General features: G+C 34.2%; 2 protein-coding genes across 4 annotated transcripts; one reads left to right on the top strand and one right to left on the bottom strand.

The window, feature by feature from the left end:
• Nucleotides 1-1,011: 1,011 nt before the first annotated feature.
• Nucleotides 1,012-8,176, bottom strand: LOC132030660 (26S proteasome non-ATPase regulatory subunit 8 homolog A). Its single transcript, XM_059420379.1, has 6 exons — nt 7,993-8,176; nt 5,853-5,931; nt 4,749-4,851; nt 4,142-4,405; nt 3,283-3,394; nt 1,012-1,368 (listed from the first exon to the last, which is right to left on the bottom strand). The coding sequence occupies exons 1-6, from the start codon at nt 8,095-8,097 to the stop codon at nt 1,228-1,230; spliced, it is 804 nt and encodes a 267-aa protein (XP_059276362.1). The 5' UTR covers nt 8,098-8,176; the 3' UTR covers nt 1,012-1,227.
• Nucleotides 8,177-11,067: 2,891 nt separating this feature from the next.
• On the top strand, nt 11,068-13,460 carry LOC132030667 (uncharacterized). Of its 3 annotated transcripts, XM_059420389.1 has the most exons (3): nt 11,068-11,194; nt 12,418-12,697; nt 13,066-13,460. In XM_059420389.1, exon 2 carries the CDS (start codon nt 12,449-12,451, stop codon nt 12,680-12,682), a length of 234 nt encoding a protein of 77 aa, XP_059276372.1. In that variant the 5' UTR covers nt 11,068-11,194; nt 12,418-12,448; the 3' UTR covers nt 12,683-12,697; nt 13,066-13,460. The 3 variants fall into 3 exon arrangements, with proteins under 3 accessions (XP_059276372.1, XP_059276371.1, XP_059276374.1); XM_059420388.1 differs by lacking the exon at nt 13,066-13,460 and having other exon boundaries at nt 11,069-11,194; nt 12,418-12,893; XM_059420391.1 differs by lacking the exon at nt 13,066-13,460 and having other exon boundaries at nt 11,114-11,230; nt 12,446-12,893.
• The last annotated feature ends 1,327 nt before the right edge of the window (nt 13,461-14,787 follow it).

A 14,787-nucleotide genomic window follows, 5' to 3' on the forward strand; every position in this document is an offset into this window, starting at 1 on the left:
CACCAAAACACATCAACTGTTTATTACGTAATTATTTTCGATATTTTGAACTACTTATTTATTAAATTATTCCTGCACTTAATATTTATAATAGTTATTTTCAATCAGCTAACTCAAACTGCCTTTTAGCTTCCATTAAACGGGTAGCAGAATAAAAGCTTGATACTAATAATATCTCACATTTTTTGTTCCTGATGGTACTAAACCTACCCTTTTTGCTTGTGTTGAAAGAAAAAGGTAACTTTATTTGTGAAAAATAAAGGTGCTCACGGACTCTCAAAGCTTAACGAAAAGGACAGTAATAGGATATGATTAGCTAATATCAATTATTTGGTAGTTGAGAATTATTTTTCATACTGTTATTGTAGCTGTAAATCTATGTTCAATTAATTGATGTTTTCGTCGCGGCTAATAAATGCATTTCAAATTTTCTATCCCCCTATTAAAGGCTATCTACAATATTTCCATGTTGAATAAGTCAAAAAGTTTCTTTTTGGCTTCATTCTCACATTTTCTTTTTTGTGTAGCAATTAATATTGACTTAAGTTGATTAGTTATCAGATTACACTTATATACGACTGCAACAGCACCGTGAGATAAATCACGAATCTTCCTAACCAATAAGACTATAGAGGAGTCTATTATTTTCTAACATTAATCATACTTTGTAGTATGTAAATGCTCACCTTTCACGATTCATTAACAAAAAAACTGAAACAAATTAAGGTAAATGACATCAATTACATGATCTTATTGGAGTTTAATTATTCATTAACCAAAAACCAAGTCTAAGGATTGGTGTTTGTCTTGTCATCATGCACAATAATTATTATACAAATCCGAGGTGTCAAATGGACTGGTTGAGCTAATTAACCTGCCCAGATTTTGCTTGGGCTGAGATGATATGAGTCGAGATAAGGTTAACAATTGAGTCATAGCTCAACCCGCAAACTCTTACCCACTTTAAATTTTCTGTTTATTTTTACTAAAAATTATTTTCAGAACAGTATTAGATTTGAATTAAGATTAAACACCAAAACCAAAAGGTCTACCTCAGACCAAATAGTTAAGATACAGATACTAGTCCGGTAACACATCCTTTTCATCATCATTAATTCGTAATGGCGGTTAAAGGAATAACAATTCAATCAAAGCAACATAGAAGTTCAACTACTGAAAATTCAGTATATGTTGAAAGCACAAAAGGAGCGCTGAGTGGCATATAGCTCAGACAATACGCTCCAACTCCCTTGCGTAGCTGAGTGTTTGAGTGATGAGCTGAAGGGATGGTATTTCCTTGCAAGGCACTGAATCCTTTACATTTTGGAAGATGATAAACCCGTCTTTGATCTCCCACTCGGGATGCTCCTGCACGACACCTCTGATCAGATGATTTCAAGAAACAGAAAACAAGCAGGTGCTGGTATCGATCAGTCTTATAAGCAAAGTACAAATACACATTAACAATAAAAGAGAAGATTCCAAGGCAAATACACAACTCAAAGGCCATCTATCAACCGGCTCAATAACTGATAAAACGCGAAAGGTGCGCCGCCTTCTTTTATTGCTTGGAATAAGGCACCATTACCACCCTGAACTACACCCGAATTTGCTACGACACACCTTACCTCAGATGATTACCCCCCCTAAACTTATTTAAAACGGAATAATTACCCCTAAATGCTGATGTGGCAAAGAGAGTGTGTTTCACTCTCTTTGAGAGAGTGCATGGTTAATTTTTTTTTTAAAAATCTGCATTTTCTAAAAATTTGAAAATAAATCTATTTAAAAAACGGGTTTTCCACATGTTAAGAAAATAATTAATTTTTTCAAAATTTTATAAAAATTCAGTTTTTTTCACATTTTTGGCAAGAAAAACACTTTTTCCAGATTTTATTTGAAAAATAAAAGTGTCCTAAGATTCCAAGATTTTTTTAAGCATTTTAAAAAATAATCAAGTTTTCCATATTTTTAACAAATCCATTTTTCCATATTTAAAAAAAAAAATCATTTTTCAGTTTTTTTTTTCTTTCAAAACGGGTTTTAAAAAAAAACAAATTTTCAAATTTTTTTTTTTAAAGGGTTTTAAAAATCCTTTTTTAAAAGAAAATTCAGTTTTTAATCCATGTTTTTAGTTTTTTTTTTTAAATGGGTTTAAAAAAATTAAATTTTCAAATTAAAAAAAAAAAAGCCGGGTTTTAAAACTCATTTTTTTTTAATGAAAATTCAGCTTTTTATTTTTTATTTTAAAAAAAATTGACACGTAAGCTGAAAAAAATTTTAAAAAAAAAAAGAAGAAAACAAATAAATACACATGTGGCAAGGAAGTGATGTCACTCTCCCATATGGAAATTATTCCGTTTTACCAGTTTATATAGGATGCCGGGAAAGGTAGAGCAAATTCGTATTTTGGCCTTATTATCTTCCTCAAAAAGGATCAGTGGAACACCAATATCAGAGATTTTTGGCCTATTATCTTAGTGAATGGAACATCACTACCAAGCTACAATACTAGACAAAAAAGGCTGAACAGTAATATACACACTCAAAATGCTTTTGTGGTAGGGACACAGAATCTAGACGTAGCATTATTCAACAGTCAAGAGTTAATAAGGTATCCACGCTGTATAATTCAATCTCGACTTGGAAAAAGTGGATGGTACTCTTTGATTTGAATTAAGCACAAACTGGATTTGACATATAGGCGAACCGACGTTCAGCTTAGCTCATGGGAGTTTGTGTTCAGAATGTAACACAAATGGCGGGGTGAGTTCAGCAAGGTAATAGCTTTGTTGCAGGAGTGGGGGAATACATGAGTTTCAGGGAGGAAGATGGTGTAGAGAGAGGTATTCACAGAAGATCTTTTTTTATGAGGTATTCGGTGGTTTCTAATGTTTTTAGGATAGAGAGATACATTGTCTTTAAGATAGTGACTGCAAGCAAATAAAAAATCTCGTCTTGGATAAAACAAGGAATTGACTGCAAGCAACCTTTAGGCAAGTGGAGGACTTTCAGGAGCTATACACCTACAGTGAGACAATAGGGTAGAAGGGTGAGACCAGCAGAAGTGGGACTGGAAAGAGACATATCTTTTGTCCAGTATTTCTGTAGTTTCTATCTGAAGAAAGGAGTGTTATATCCACCTAGGGCCCTTTTGTTGTGGCACCTTGACAGGTGGCTTGTTTGTGTAGATAACGGCCTCGCAAGCTATTGTACCAAATTTCGTATCCATTACCACAAATCCAAAGAACCGGGAAAGGGAGACAAGGGGAAGCAGTTTACCTCCTCAACATATTGAAGAAGTTCTTGATCAGATGAGAACAGCAACATTTGCCTAGCATCACTAGTTGAAAGACGGTCATAAGCCTTCTCACTGCATCCAGCTATCTCATCCCTACCAATGACAGGAGTTGCACTATTTCAATCTAAAGACTAAACATGTAACATGATAATACAATTGGATATAATAAGATTTCTAAGGTCGATCATTAATCGCACTCACAACAGATATAATATGTATATATATATATATATATATATATATATATATATATATATATATATATTATCAGTGCACATCTATATCTGTTTTCGGACTGCTGTGGTCTGCTTATCTTTCAGCCGAGGGTCTATTGGAAACAGCCTCTCTACCTCAATGGTAGGGGTAAGTTTTGCGTTCACTCTACCCTTCCCAGACACCACTTTGTGGGATTACATTGGGTATGTTTTTGTTGTTGTAGAAAATTCTGGAGGAGAGAGATGAATTTCTATATTCCATTAGAGTCCTATATTTCTTACTTTCTTTATGGTGCTTGGAATTGAATAATTTCTTCAGAAAATTCTTTTTTCTTTTGATAATTTTAGTATCTTCAGAAAGCATTTCCCCTAGATCTAATTAATCCTTGATCTAAGTCTTCTAATCAAGCAACAAGTGACCCTGCTAACATGATAGTAACTTTGCCAGTGAACATATAATATATTAAGGTTAGGCAATAAATATCAAGCAAAATGTTCTTACAAAAACTTCCTTCCCAAGCACCAGAGGGCAGAGAATAAGCGAAAATTACAGTCATTATCTGCAGCCTCTATTCAGCCAAGTGCTATTATTAGTATAGAATATGGGCGACATGAATTAATTTACCTCACAGTCTTTGCAAGCAGATCCATGAAATAAGCATAGGTTGCATCAGGCACGGTCTGTCGTGCACTCAACACCCGGTGGTAGGCCCCTTCCATGAAGGATTGCTCTAATTCAACAGCATGCTTTATACATGGGTTATCCAAAGCACTTTGAGAAAGTAACTCTAGTTCGGTGTGGAATTCAGCAATCCTGTTCTGAACAAGGAGTCTCAGAAGGTTGAGACCTAAGATAGGGTATTCCTGCGGGGAGGGTGGAAGACGGCCGCTGCATCACAAGAAATAGAAGAGGATAAGCACCTTAGTTTCGGTTCAATTACTATGCATCTACAAAATAGGTTCAACCAGCAGGCCTTACTATGACAAATACAAAGATGTCATAAGAATAACTAGAACGCCACTAACATACCCCATCGAACCTGTGCCTTAAGGCATTTTCCCCCTCGCCTAAGCGTAAACTAGTTGAAATTGGGGCTCCAAAACTAGCAAGAAAGCGATCTAGAAATCTAACTCTGCCACCTCAGTTGATTTATGTATTTGCTTTCCCCCTTTTGTCAAATAAGTACAGAAGAATGAAATGGCATATGAATAAAGCTTGATTACACAGTTACCGTGCATCTGTATAATAAGGTTTTAGCTGAAAGAAGTCCCTCTCAAAAGCATCCTGGTCCTCCATCTTCACAGATAAAACAACTGCATGCTCGTAGATATCTCCTGTAAATTGTTATACCATTTTACACTATTAGTGTGAGAACCATAAATTTTCACCAAGCTCCAAATACAGCTGGCTTAAACCTATCATGTAGTATTACTAAGACGACAACAATCTCGAGATATAAGCAAAACTGAAGAGTATGACAAACTGAAATCACAGACAACCAAGTTTTGTCCTTCCAAATACAATATGCAATGTCTTTCCTAACAGAACCTTGACGACACTTCACTTGAATTAGAATTCTAGTTGAGAAAGGAACACATAATGTAACTTTTTCCAACTAAAATTGATCTTTGGTTTAGCAGGTTTAATTCGCGCTGTGGTAGATGAGGGATTTGTTTAATAAGGTAATGTAACTTATATTGATAACCGAGAAATCCCTAAGGGCCACGTTGCATGGTCTGATACTCAATGGATAATGGCCCCACCCCTCTACCCTTCTTCACTCAACTATCAGGCTTTTGTATGTGCAGAGTTCAAGCTCATGACTTGCACCTAACCCACATCACACGTGGCGCTCTTACCACTATATCAAAGTTTCCCAGGTGGCAATTTAATTTTATTGAAGCTAGTAAGAAGAAGGTAATGCAAAAGATACAAAAGAGAATTGCAGATGTTTCAATGCAACATTTAGCTCATTGAGTCTAGGAAAGTAGATGAGGGGTTACATCTCCACCAAAGGCCTCATGGAATACATGTCCTGCATTCTTGAAGGATATTTTCTGTTTTACTTTTAAATAAGTAACAAATGTATCAATTTATTCAAGCGTTTATCCCTTTTCCTGGTATGTTTTTTATTCTAAACAGCTTGACCGCCTCAGATTACACTTTTAATTTTAGAGCTTATGACATAATAGTGAAAGAACTGAACATTGTATCTCCAAAATAAAGTACTTAAAATCCAGAGATAGACAATCAGCAACCAACCACCAGCACCTTCAAAAGCAATTAGGCAACATAAAGAAACAAAAATAAGATAAATAAGAGTGCAGAACATTACTTGCAATTGTCAACTCATGGATGGCATTAGGTGTTTCTTGGAATAGAGGAGGCAGGCTCTTGAATACGGTCAACAGAACCTAAAACATCAAAATAAGATAACTAAAAGTAAAAAAAATGTTTCTAAAAATTATTTCAACAAGGTAGAGAAGTCCTTTTTTTTAGACTTGAGGTAAAGAAGTCCCTTATCAATTAAAAGATATAGAAAAGGTAAAAAGTCATAGCTAATAGCTTGGATTTCACAAAGACAATATACATTTGGTACCTTATCTCCTCAATCAATCAACTGTGCCTCAATCCAAAACTAGATGAGGTCAGCTATACTGACTCCTTTACATAAGTTCGCATTGTTCGGTTCATCTCATTCCACTACTCAAATTAGGATTTCCCAAAAACTAGAGGTTCTCTACATCTCACACTTATCAGTGGATCAATATCCAGCTTACAAGTCCCGGGACATAGAATATATCTCAACCTCCACTTTCTCCTTTTTTATATGTTCACGGGCAACCACAAGACAGGATCAACTTTGAAAAATTGAATATGTCTTCCATTTGAAGCATTTTTAGGTTTGAACATGCTATTCAATATATTGCTACCTTATCTCCTACCAAAGGTAAAACTCCAAGTTTCCTACAGTCTTTCAAGTTAATTGCTCATGTTAAAAAGTTAGACAACATGGACACAATTATCGAAGTATAAGCTTGAATACTATGATGAAGATTATCATAAAGAGAAAAAAAATTATAACCAAGAACCCTGAGGGTTAGTTGGCCCACCCCTGTAGGGGCACAAGTTTGAAACTTGAGGTAGCATATGCCCGTCCCTCTGCCCTACTACTTAAATACCAAACTTTACACCTCAACAGGATTCAAACTTGTGGTGTGTGCCTGTCATACATCTAACCTGTACCTCCTTTATGTTGAACCAAACCCTTGGGGGCTATATATATTAAGAGAAGATCTTTAAGGCGACAGAATAGAAAGCATTCATTGATAGTACTATTCAGAACATGAACTAAACTATGACAACAACAGTTAATGCTATGTATGAGTTTGATCTATGGTATTGATATTGATATCCTTGAGCTAGCCTATTGCAAGTATCAAAGTCATTCCTAACAAAATGGTCGAATTTAGTGATAAATGCAATCACAAAGAGAATATTTTTGCGCGCATCATAGGAGAAAACTCTAAGAGCCTATTTGGATTGGCTTTTTAGGTGCTTTTAAGCCAAAATAGCTTTTAAACACTTTTGTAGTGTTCGGGTAAGATAATTTTTTATGCCAAAAGTCACAAGTTAACTTAAAGCATAAGCCATAAGTTATAAGCCCATCCAAACGGGCTCTAAATACAGTAACATCTCATAACATGAGTAAGATTGTGACATAAAAGCTAGGGTTATTGGCGAGGTTCGCCTATGCTATACGACATTAATACTAATGTTGATTACCTTGAGCTAATAGAGTAGCCTATTACAAGCATCTGCATAAAATCGGCATATATCATTATAACACCATAAATATCAGATTTTTTAAACCAATTGAAGAGTAACACTTGTAATCATACTACATTTTTAGAAAGTGAGCCAAATTTAGAACAAAAAACAAGTGTTTTGAATGAGTTTGAACAATTGTAGATGATGATTTGATGCGATTACCTTGAGCTGAGAGAGTAGCCTAGTACACGCATCAAAATCGTTCCGCATAAACTCGGCATATATATCATAACAATTATCACCATAAAGACAATATTTTTAAGCCAATTGAATAGAACACTTGAAATCATAGTGCATTTCAGTAGAATATGAGCAAAATCAACAACAAATAATAAGGGGCTTGAATAAGTTTTGAGCAATAATCACGCGACTTCTAACAACTTCCTAATCGACTCTAACTAACTAATCGACCTAACTAATTAGCTCAATTAAACTGCTAATGACAGCTGCAAATTGAATGAATTAACTAAAATCTAACATGTAATGCGATTAGCCTAGTGCAAGCATCAAAATAGGCATATATCATTATAATTATCACTATAAAAATGATATTTTTAAGGCAATTGAATGGAAAAACTTGAAATAATAGTAGATTTCAGTAGAAAGTGAGCAAAATTTAGATAAAAAAAGCTAGGGTTTTGTACCTTGAGTTGAGAGAGTAACCTAGTGCAAGTATCGAAATCGTTACGCACAAAAGCAGCTTTGAATCGTTCGAATATCTGTGAAACTTCAGTTAGCTTTGGATCCATTGTTTGATCTGAGCTTTGGATTTTGGTCACTCTGTAAAGGATTCTCTTCTTTCTCTACAAGTAATCGGAGCAACCGGGATGGGCGAGTTTCGTTGGGATTTATAAAAGGGGCCTGATGATAGCCCACCGAAGAATAGTTCTAATTTGGGCTGATCGATAGGCCCAATAGGTTCTCAAGTCTTTTATGGGCTTTTTCCATCAAATTTTTGAAGAAATTGCAAGTTTGGCCTTCAAATAGGCTGGTCTTTAGTTTTCGTCCTTCAAATGGGTTGGTATTTAGTTTTTGCCCTTTCAAATCGATCTTATATTTAGTGTTGCATAAGTTCTTTAAGGGCATCGAGTATAATTTGTGGAATATCATAATGCGAAAATATAAATTAATACTCCGCAAAAAAATTGTTTGTCTTGAGGACAAAAATTAAAGACGAGCACGCGATAGGTGAAAAAGTGTTAGCCTTATGAAGAAAGAGTGTGTAGGCTTTTAAGTTGGGCTGATCGATATATATAGAGCCCGTTTGGATTGGCTTATAAGTTCTTTCGCCATGTTCGTTTTCACTTTTTTTTTAAAGGTTGATCGATCAAATTTTAAAGTTCATTTTGTGCAAAAAATAAGCCCAAAAAAATAATCGACCCGCTTGGCTTAAATTTTATCTAAAACAAATTATGGGCCTAAAAAAAAATAAGTTAGCCTACCCCAACTTATTTTTTTTTTTACCATCCAAACAAGCTCATAATAGATGTCGGTCCAATAGGTTCTCCAATCTTGTACGGACTTGTGGGGAGAAGTGCACGGATATCTGATTCTGACGTTGCCATTTAATTTGAGTTCAATTTTTATTTCTTTTCACATGTGTACCTATTTTGGACAATTTCAGGTATATGTGTGAAGTTAGTTAATAAAATCTAACTGAAATTTCATACGGCTAAAGTTTAGTTATTTTTAACTCACTTAAACCATCTTCTTCTTTTTGTTTTTTTAATTTTTTTTTTTAGCCATATTGGCATTTCTACCTTACTTCAAACACATATGAATGAAGTTTAGTAATTGTCCTTTCAACCATTTATTGCTCGAACTTCAACCGTATGTCGGTGGAGTTCAGTCTTTTTTGTTAGAAATTCATGCACATACGGATGAAGTTAAAAAAAAAAAAAAAAGACTCAACTTCAGTTATATATGGCTGAAGTTTAGGAAAATATGATTGAAGTTCAACTATTCTTGCTTGAACTTCAAGCATAAATGCATGAATTTTACTCTTATATAACCTTAGACACTATATCTCAAGCTGATTTTTGTCCTAACTTCTAAAATTGTTTATCTGAAGTGGGCATGTGTGCATAAAATTTAAAAATGTTGATACATGTTGATTGGCGACGTCTCATCCATCTTTTTCCTTATGTGTGAGTATACAACTATTATCGCATGAAATGAAGAAAATTGAAACAATTAATCTAATGAATTACTCTCTCCGTTTATTTTTATTTGTCTTGTATTGACTTGACATATCTTTTGAGGTGCCATAAATAGAATGGCGATTTTAGTATTTTGCCCTTAATTATTACTAAGCTATCTAATGATTGAATTAAATAAAACATACTTTAAAAGTTGTACAACTACTAAGAATTTCTTGAACCATTCCACTCAATAATTAATAATAAGGATAAAATATGTATGAAATGACAAATTATCTCTTGATTTTTCAATCTGGACAAATAAAAATGAACAACTGTTTTTGATATACAGGACAAGTAAAAATGAACCGAAATAGAATGTAGCTGTATCTTATTTTAAATATTCTTAACAGATGCAAAAAAAAGTCAATATATCATGCTTTCACTTATTTTGCAAATTTCGGGTCTGGAATAATTTTTATCTTTCAATCCCAGAAATAGAAGATCTAGTGAATAAATTTAATTACAGTCTTAGTTTTGATGACTTTTGAGCTGTATTTTTTTTTTTTTTTGACTGTGTTTTAAATATCTAGGAGTTGATGAGACTTTCGTGGTAATCAAGGTAAATTTTCTTTTTAATGTTAACGTCAAATCTAACAAATATAAATTGTTAAGTGTTTGATCGAAACTAAGAGTTTAGATTATATCAGGATTGTTATCCCACTTTATGTGGAATGAATGGATATTTTAAGGAGTATTTTCTCTTATAGACATAAAAACCCCACAAGTTGTGAAAACTATCAAAACATTCTTAATTCTTATACAATCTTACCAAATGAAAGCAAAATATAAGTTCATAACAAAATTAATACGCTAATTCATAACAACCGGCTCAAAATTAATACTAGAAGACCTTTCTAAAATACAACATCAATTGATCAAATTTTAGTTCAATAAATAAAATTAAACTATGGGTCTTTTTTACAAAATTAAAAGGTTGGTAGACATAAATAAAATTTAGTGGAAGTTAATAAGATTCGTAAATGATTGATGGGGGTAATTGTTAAAAATATCTTCCAACTTATGAGTCTTTTTTTATAAAATATAAACTTATGGGTTAAATTTTATATTTAAAAAAATTGAAACCATGCGAAAAAACACATGTCCAAACGCTGGTTTGAAACCATGGTTTCAAAACTCATGGCCAAATGCCTACTGATTATCCCTCATCTTTGTACGAAAAACGAGCCCTAAATGGTGCCGTTTGGCCATAAAAAATATTCACTTTTTTCCGGTTTTTTTTTTTCACTTTTGGACATTTGTTCATAAATATTCCGAATACAACTTGAAGTTGTATTCCGGAATCCCAAAAACTCAAAAAATTTGTTTTTCAAAATTTTTACAATTACATTTCACCAAAAATTATAATTTCAAAAACTATGACCAAACACAACTTCAACTCCAACTCCAACTTCAAAAATTCCAAAAAAAGTGTTTTTTTTTTTTTTGGGTATCTATTGCCAAACGCCTACCAAAAGTGTTAGTAACTTTTAACAAACTTAAAAAGGACTAAAATTTTAGTGAATACTTAAGGGACTATTTTGACCTTATTCTCAAACATAAGAGACCATTTTTGCATTTTCTCTATTGTTTTTTTTCTTCTTCTTTTTCTGTATCGCTTAGATTGTAGATCTGGGTTCCAAATTAAGTTTCACTGAGAGAGTCTCCGATCCTTAATCGTCAGGTAACTTTCATAACTCCATATTCTTCGGTTAAATAAATATTTATTAATCACTGATTTGTGTTTGTTGAAAGTCATGAATTTGATTTCTGCTTGTCGAAGCCGTGAGTTCTATTATTCATAATTTCATAAGCTTGAATTTTTTACTGATTCTATTTATCAAATGAAGAAACAATTGAAGATTTAGTATACACACCATAACTGAATCGAGACTTATTCGAAGTTTTTGGGCTCCATGTTCTTAGGTTAAATAAATATTGCTTAATAATTACTGATTTGTGTTTGTTGAAGCCATGAATTTGATTTCTGCTAGTTGAAGCCGTGAGTTCTATTATTCGTAATATTGTATGCTTGAGATTCTGTTCAGTTATCAATTTTTGCTTAAGAAATTTGTTAGAATAGATTAATTGAATCTGAATGTAGTTCTGACTACTTAGAAATTGCAGTTTCGACATGCTGATTGAGTATGCATATAGGATGTTTTAACCTGATTATATTAATCAAATGACTGAACGATTGAACACAGAGGGTGCAAGTAACATAGACGATAAAATGAAGAAGGGTTTTTTTCATACATATGTAGCCAAATGCAATGATTTGTGTGTGCAACACTACAATGATTGAATGTGCTAAAACAGACGCGGTAGATCTAAAATCACGTGGAGATATATTGTGTCAAAAGACATAATCTCGTGGAATAATTTAAACTTAACAAAGAGTAGAATACAAGAAGAATTGCAAACTTACAAGGTGAAATCTTTTTCTAGCGGGGTTCCAACAACAACAGCATACATAGTGTATTCCCACGGTCTGGGGAGGGTAGAGTGTACGTAGCCTTATCCCTACCTTGTGAAGGTAGACCACCAATCTTTTTCTATCTGAGTTCCCCTGCTATAAAAACTTGTTCCTAAGGCTGTCAATAGTTTTTTCTCAACACTTGCTGGTATAGGCATGAGAGACATCATGTAAGTAGGATGCCATCAAGAACACTATTCACCAGCGTAAGCCTTCCACCAAAAAGACAAATATTTTTTTCCCAAGGGCTGAGCTTCTTCAAGCACTTTCCAGTAACACCTGGCCATGCTGATTTATTTTATGCCTGACACCAAGTTACCATGTGTTCTCAAATATAATTTTACAAAGATTATACAAATAAAGTGAGATATGAGAATGGATTCTTGTGAAAGGAGATACTAATACAATAACAACATAATTCAGGGAATGGGTTTGTGGACATTGCTTGAGGGCTGCCTGCTTCTTGCAAATGCACTTGCAATATTGAACGAAGACCGTTTCCTTGCTCCGAGAGGATGGAGCTTCCAGGAATATTCAGGGGTCCGGAGAAATTCATTCAAGGGCCAGCTACTTGGTCTTATTTATGCAACTCAATATCTGAGAGTTCTTCTCATACTCCTCAACACACTCTGTATTGTTGTAAAGTTTGTATCTGGATGATGATTCTTGGGTGAGGTATGCATGTTTTGGTTGCTATATTTCGAGCTTGAGATGTATTTGGTCAATTATTTCTAGTTACAAATTAACAGAAGGGCTAGCAGAACATTCCGGGGAGAATTTAGGAATTGTTTTTCATTACAAAAGCTATATGTGGAGTTGGCGTGATATTTAATGTGCAGCAATGCATCCAGAGCATATCTTCGTTTTCGTACATGCCATTTGTTTCATCTACAAGGAGATTGAGTAGTAAAGTAGTTACGATCAAATAGCATCAGCCATGATGTTTAATGCATTTCATATTTATTAATAGCAGCATAAATTTGATTTCTTCATCTATAATTCAACCAGTCCATTTGTTGAATCAATAATTTTTGTATTTACAGACACGAAAGTTCATAGATGGAGGGTGCAGAAGCCTCCTTGAGGAAAAGCCGCAAATAGTCACATTTTGTTAGAAACCTGATACAAGCTGATCTTCTTCTGTTAGTTTCAGATTAAAAATTAGTTTTCGGTCTTTATGAACGACTGTTGTGAAATAGGTTATCAGCAACAACCTATATGCATAATGTTATTCAAAAATTATCTTCGTAGAGTCTAATCTCTCTTTTTAGTTTCTGCAATTTTTTGAATACGTGTGAGATATTTTCCTGCATCTCTTCTTAGCATTTGCTTAACAGGGTGTTGTTTTTAATGTGAAACCAATTCTTGTGATGTAAGGGAGTCTTGTAGTTAGGATTGTAACGATGATGAATAAATCCCGAGTCTTTAACTTTAACCATTTCATTGTTTTGAAATACCTGAATCCTGTTATGTAGTTTCATAGGTCGACTGGTATCTTCATTGAATGCCAGCTTCTAAGCTTATTAAGGATGTGTCAGTGTACAACTTGTGTGCACCCTTCACGGAATAGCCAAGTGGCTGAAATGCTAAAAATTTGAACTGCAGTGTGACAACTTCGAATCTGAATGGCCTCTTGGCTACTCTTGCTCAGTTGCCCCTTCCTTACTCCCCCCATTAACCATGTGCAGGGGAAAAAACTAATTTGTTGTAGATACTGATATAAGATCTATTAACTAGTGTAGAAAATAGTTCTGAATACTGAATGCTTCTAGGAGAGTGATGAGGGGTCAAACAGGACTGAAAATTGGACTTTCCTCTATCTTGACTCTTAATTTTGATTTTTGGAGCATAGTTGTAATCATGTGGAGAATTCCATCAGGTACAGCCAATTAAGGCCAGGTTTTAGAGTTTATTTCTAATTACAAGTTGCAAAAATGTTGGGCTAATTATATATATTCCTTGCTGCTCATGAAAATTCTTCTAGCGTTAGAGTTATCTTCCTGGGAATTTCAAGATACAACTATTTGAGAGCAGCATCAGGATTTACTGCAATTTATCTTGTATTTTTCGCGCATGCTAAGCAGTTGGTTTTGGGGTTCGTCATTTATTTGTAACCATTCTCTTGATTAGAGGTCTGATCAGGGGCGGAACTACTGTACCAAGTATGGGTTTTAACGAACCCAATAACTTTTGCTTTGACCCTTTCCGTCGAGCCCTTGTCCTGTACTAAGGCAAGTGCTCAGGCATGTCATAAGCCAAGTCAAGGTGGAGAAGGGCAAGGTGTCTGCGATGTTGCCTTCTTCCGTGACCGAGTTGCAGTCATTTCTGAGGCTCATGAACCAAATAAATGACCAAATAAATATTAAAAGGGGGCTAAGCCAAAGGAATTTTTACGGTCATATAAACATCAATCAACAACATATGGAGATGTTAATAGGAGCTAGCGCCTCTTCAATATTTTTCCTTAATATGTTTGAACGAAATGAAGGAAATTGTAACAACTAATAGATGTAATGAAATATCGTATAGAGTTTCATTGTCTTGTTGATAGACGTAATAGATGCACTAAATATTAGTATAGCATGCTTTCACTTATATTGCAAATTTCGAATGGATTATCCTTTATATTCCATTCAATGAATCTATTCAATTAGATATTTGCTTACTTAGATGCGGTGCTTGTCTCTTGAAGTCTCCTTGAGTCGAATAAATCGGGGGTTCCAAACTAATAGGTATAAGTTGTGTTTTTGGTACTCTATTGGACT

This window comes from Lycium ferocissimum, chromosome 9, assembly GCF_029784015.1.
Source record: "Lycium ferocissimum isolate CSIRO_LF1 chromosome 9, AGI_CSIRO_Lferr_CH_V1, whole genome shotgun sequence".
NCBI classification, from domain to species: Eukaryota; Viridiplantae; Streptophyta; class Magnoliopsida; order Solanales; family Solanaceae; genus Lycium; species Lycium ferocissimum.

Excerpts from the sequence above, each read along its gene's own strand:
- LOC132030660 (XM_059420379.1), bottom strand. The coding sequence starts at position 8,097 with ATGGATCCAAAGCTAACTGAAGTTTCACAGATATTCGAACGATTCAAA. Across the intron at positions 5,932-7,992 it reads GGTTACTCTCTCAACTCAAG|GTTCTGTTGACCGTATTCAA; the intron begins GTACAAAACCCT and ends TTGATGTTTTAG. Across the intron at positions 4,406-4,748 it reads CCTTATTATACAGATGCACG|CGGCCGTCTTCCACCCTCCC; the intron begins GTAACTGTGTAA and ends CTTGTGATGCAG.
- LOC132030667 (XM_059420389.1), top strand. The coding sequence starts at position 12,449 with ATGGGTTTGTGGACATTGCTTGAGGGCTGCCTGCTTCTTGCAAATGCA.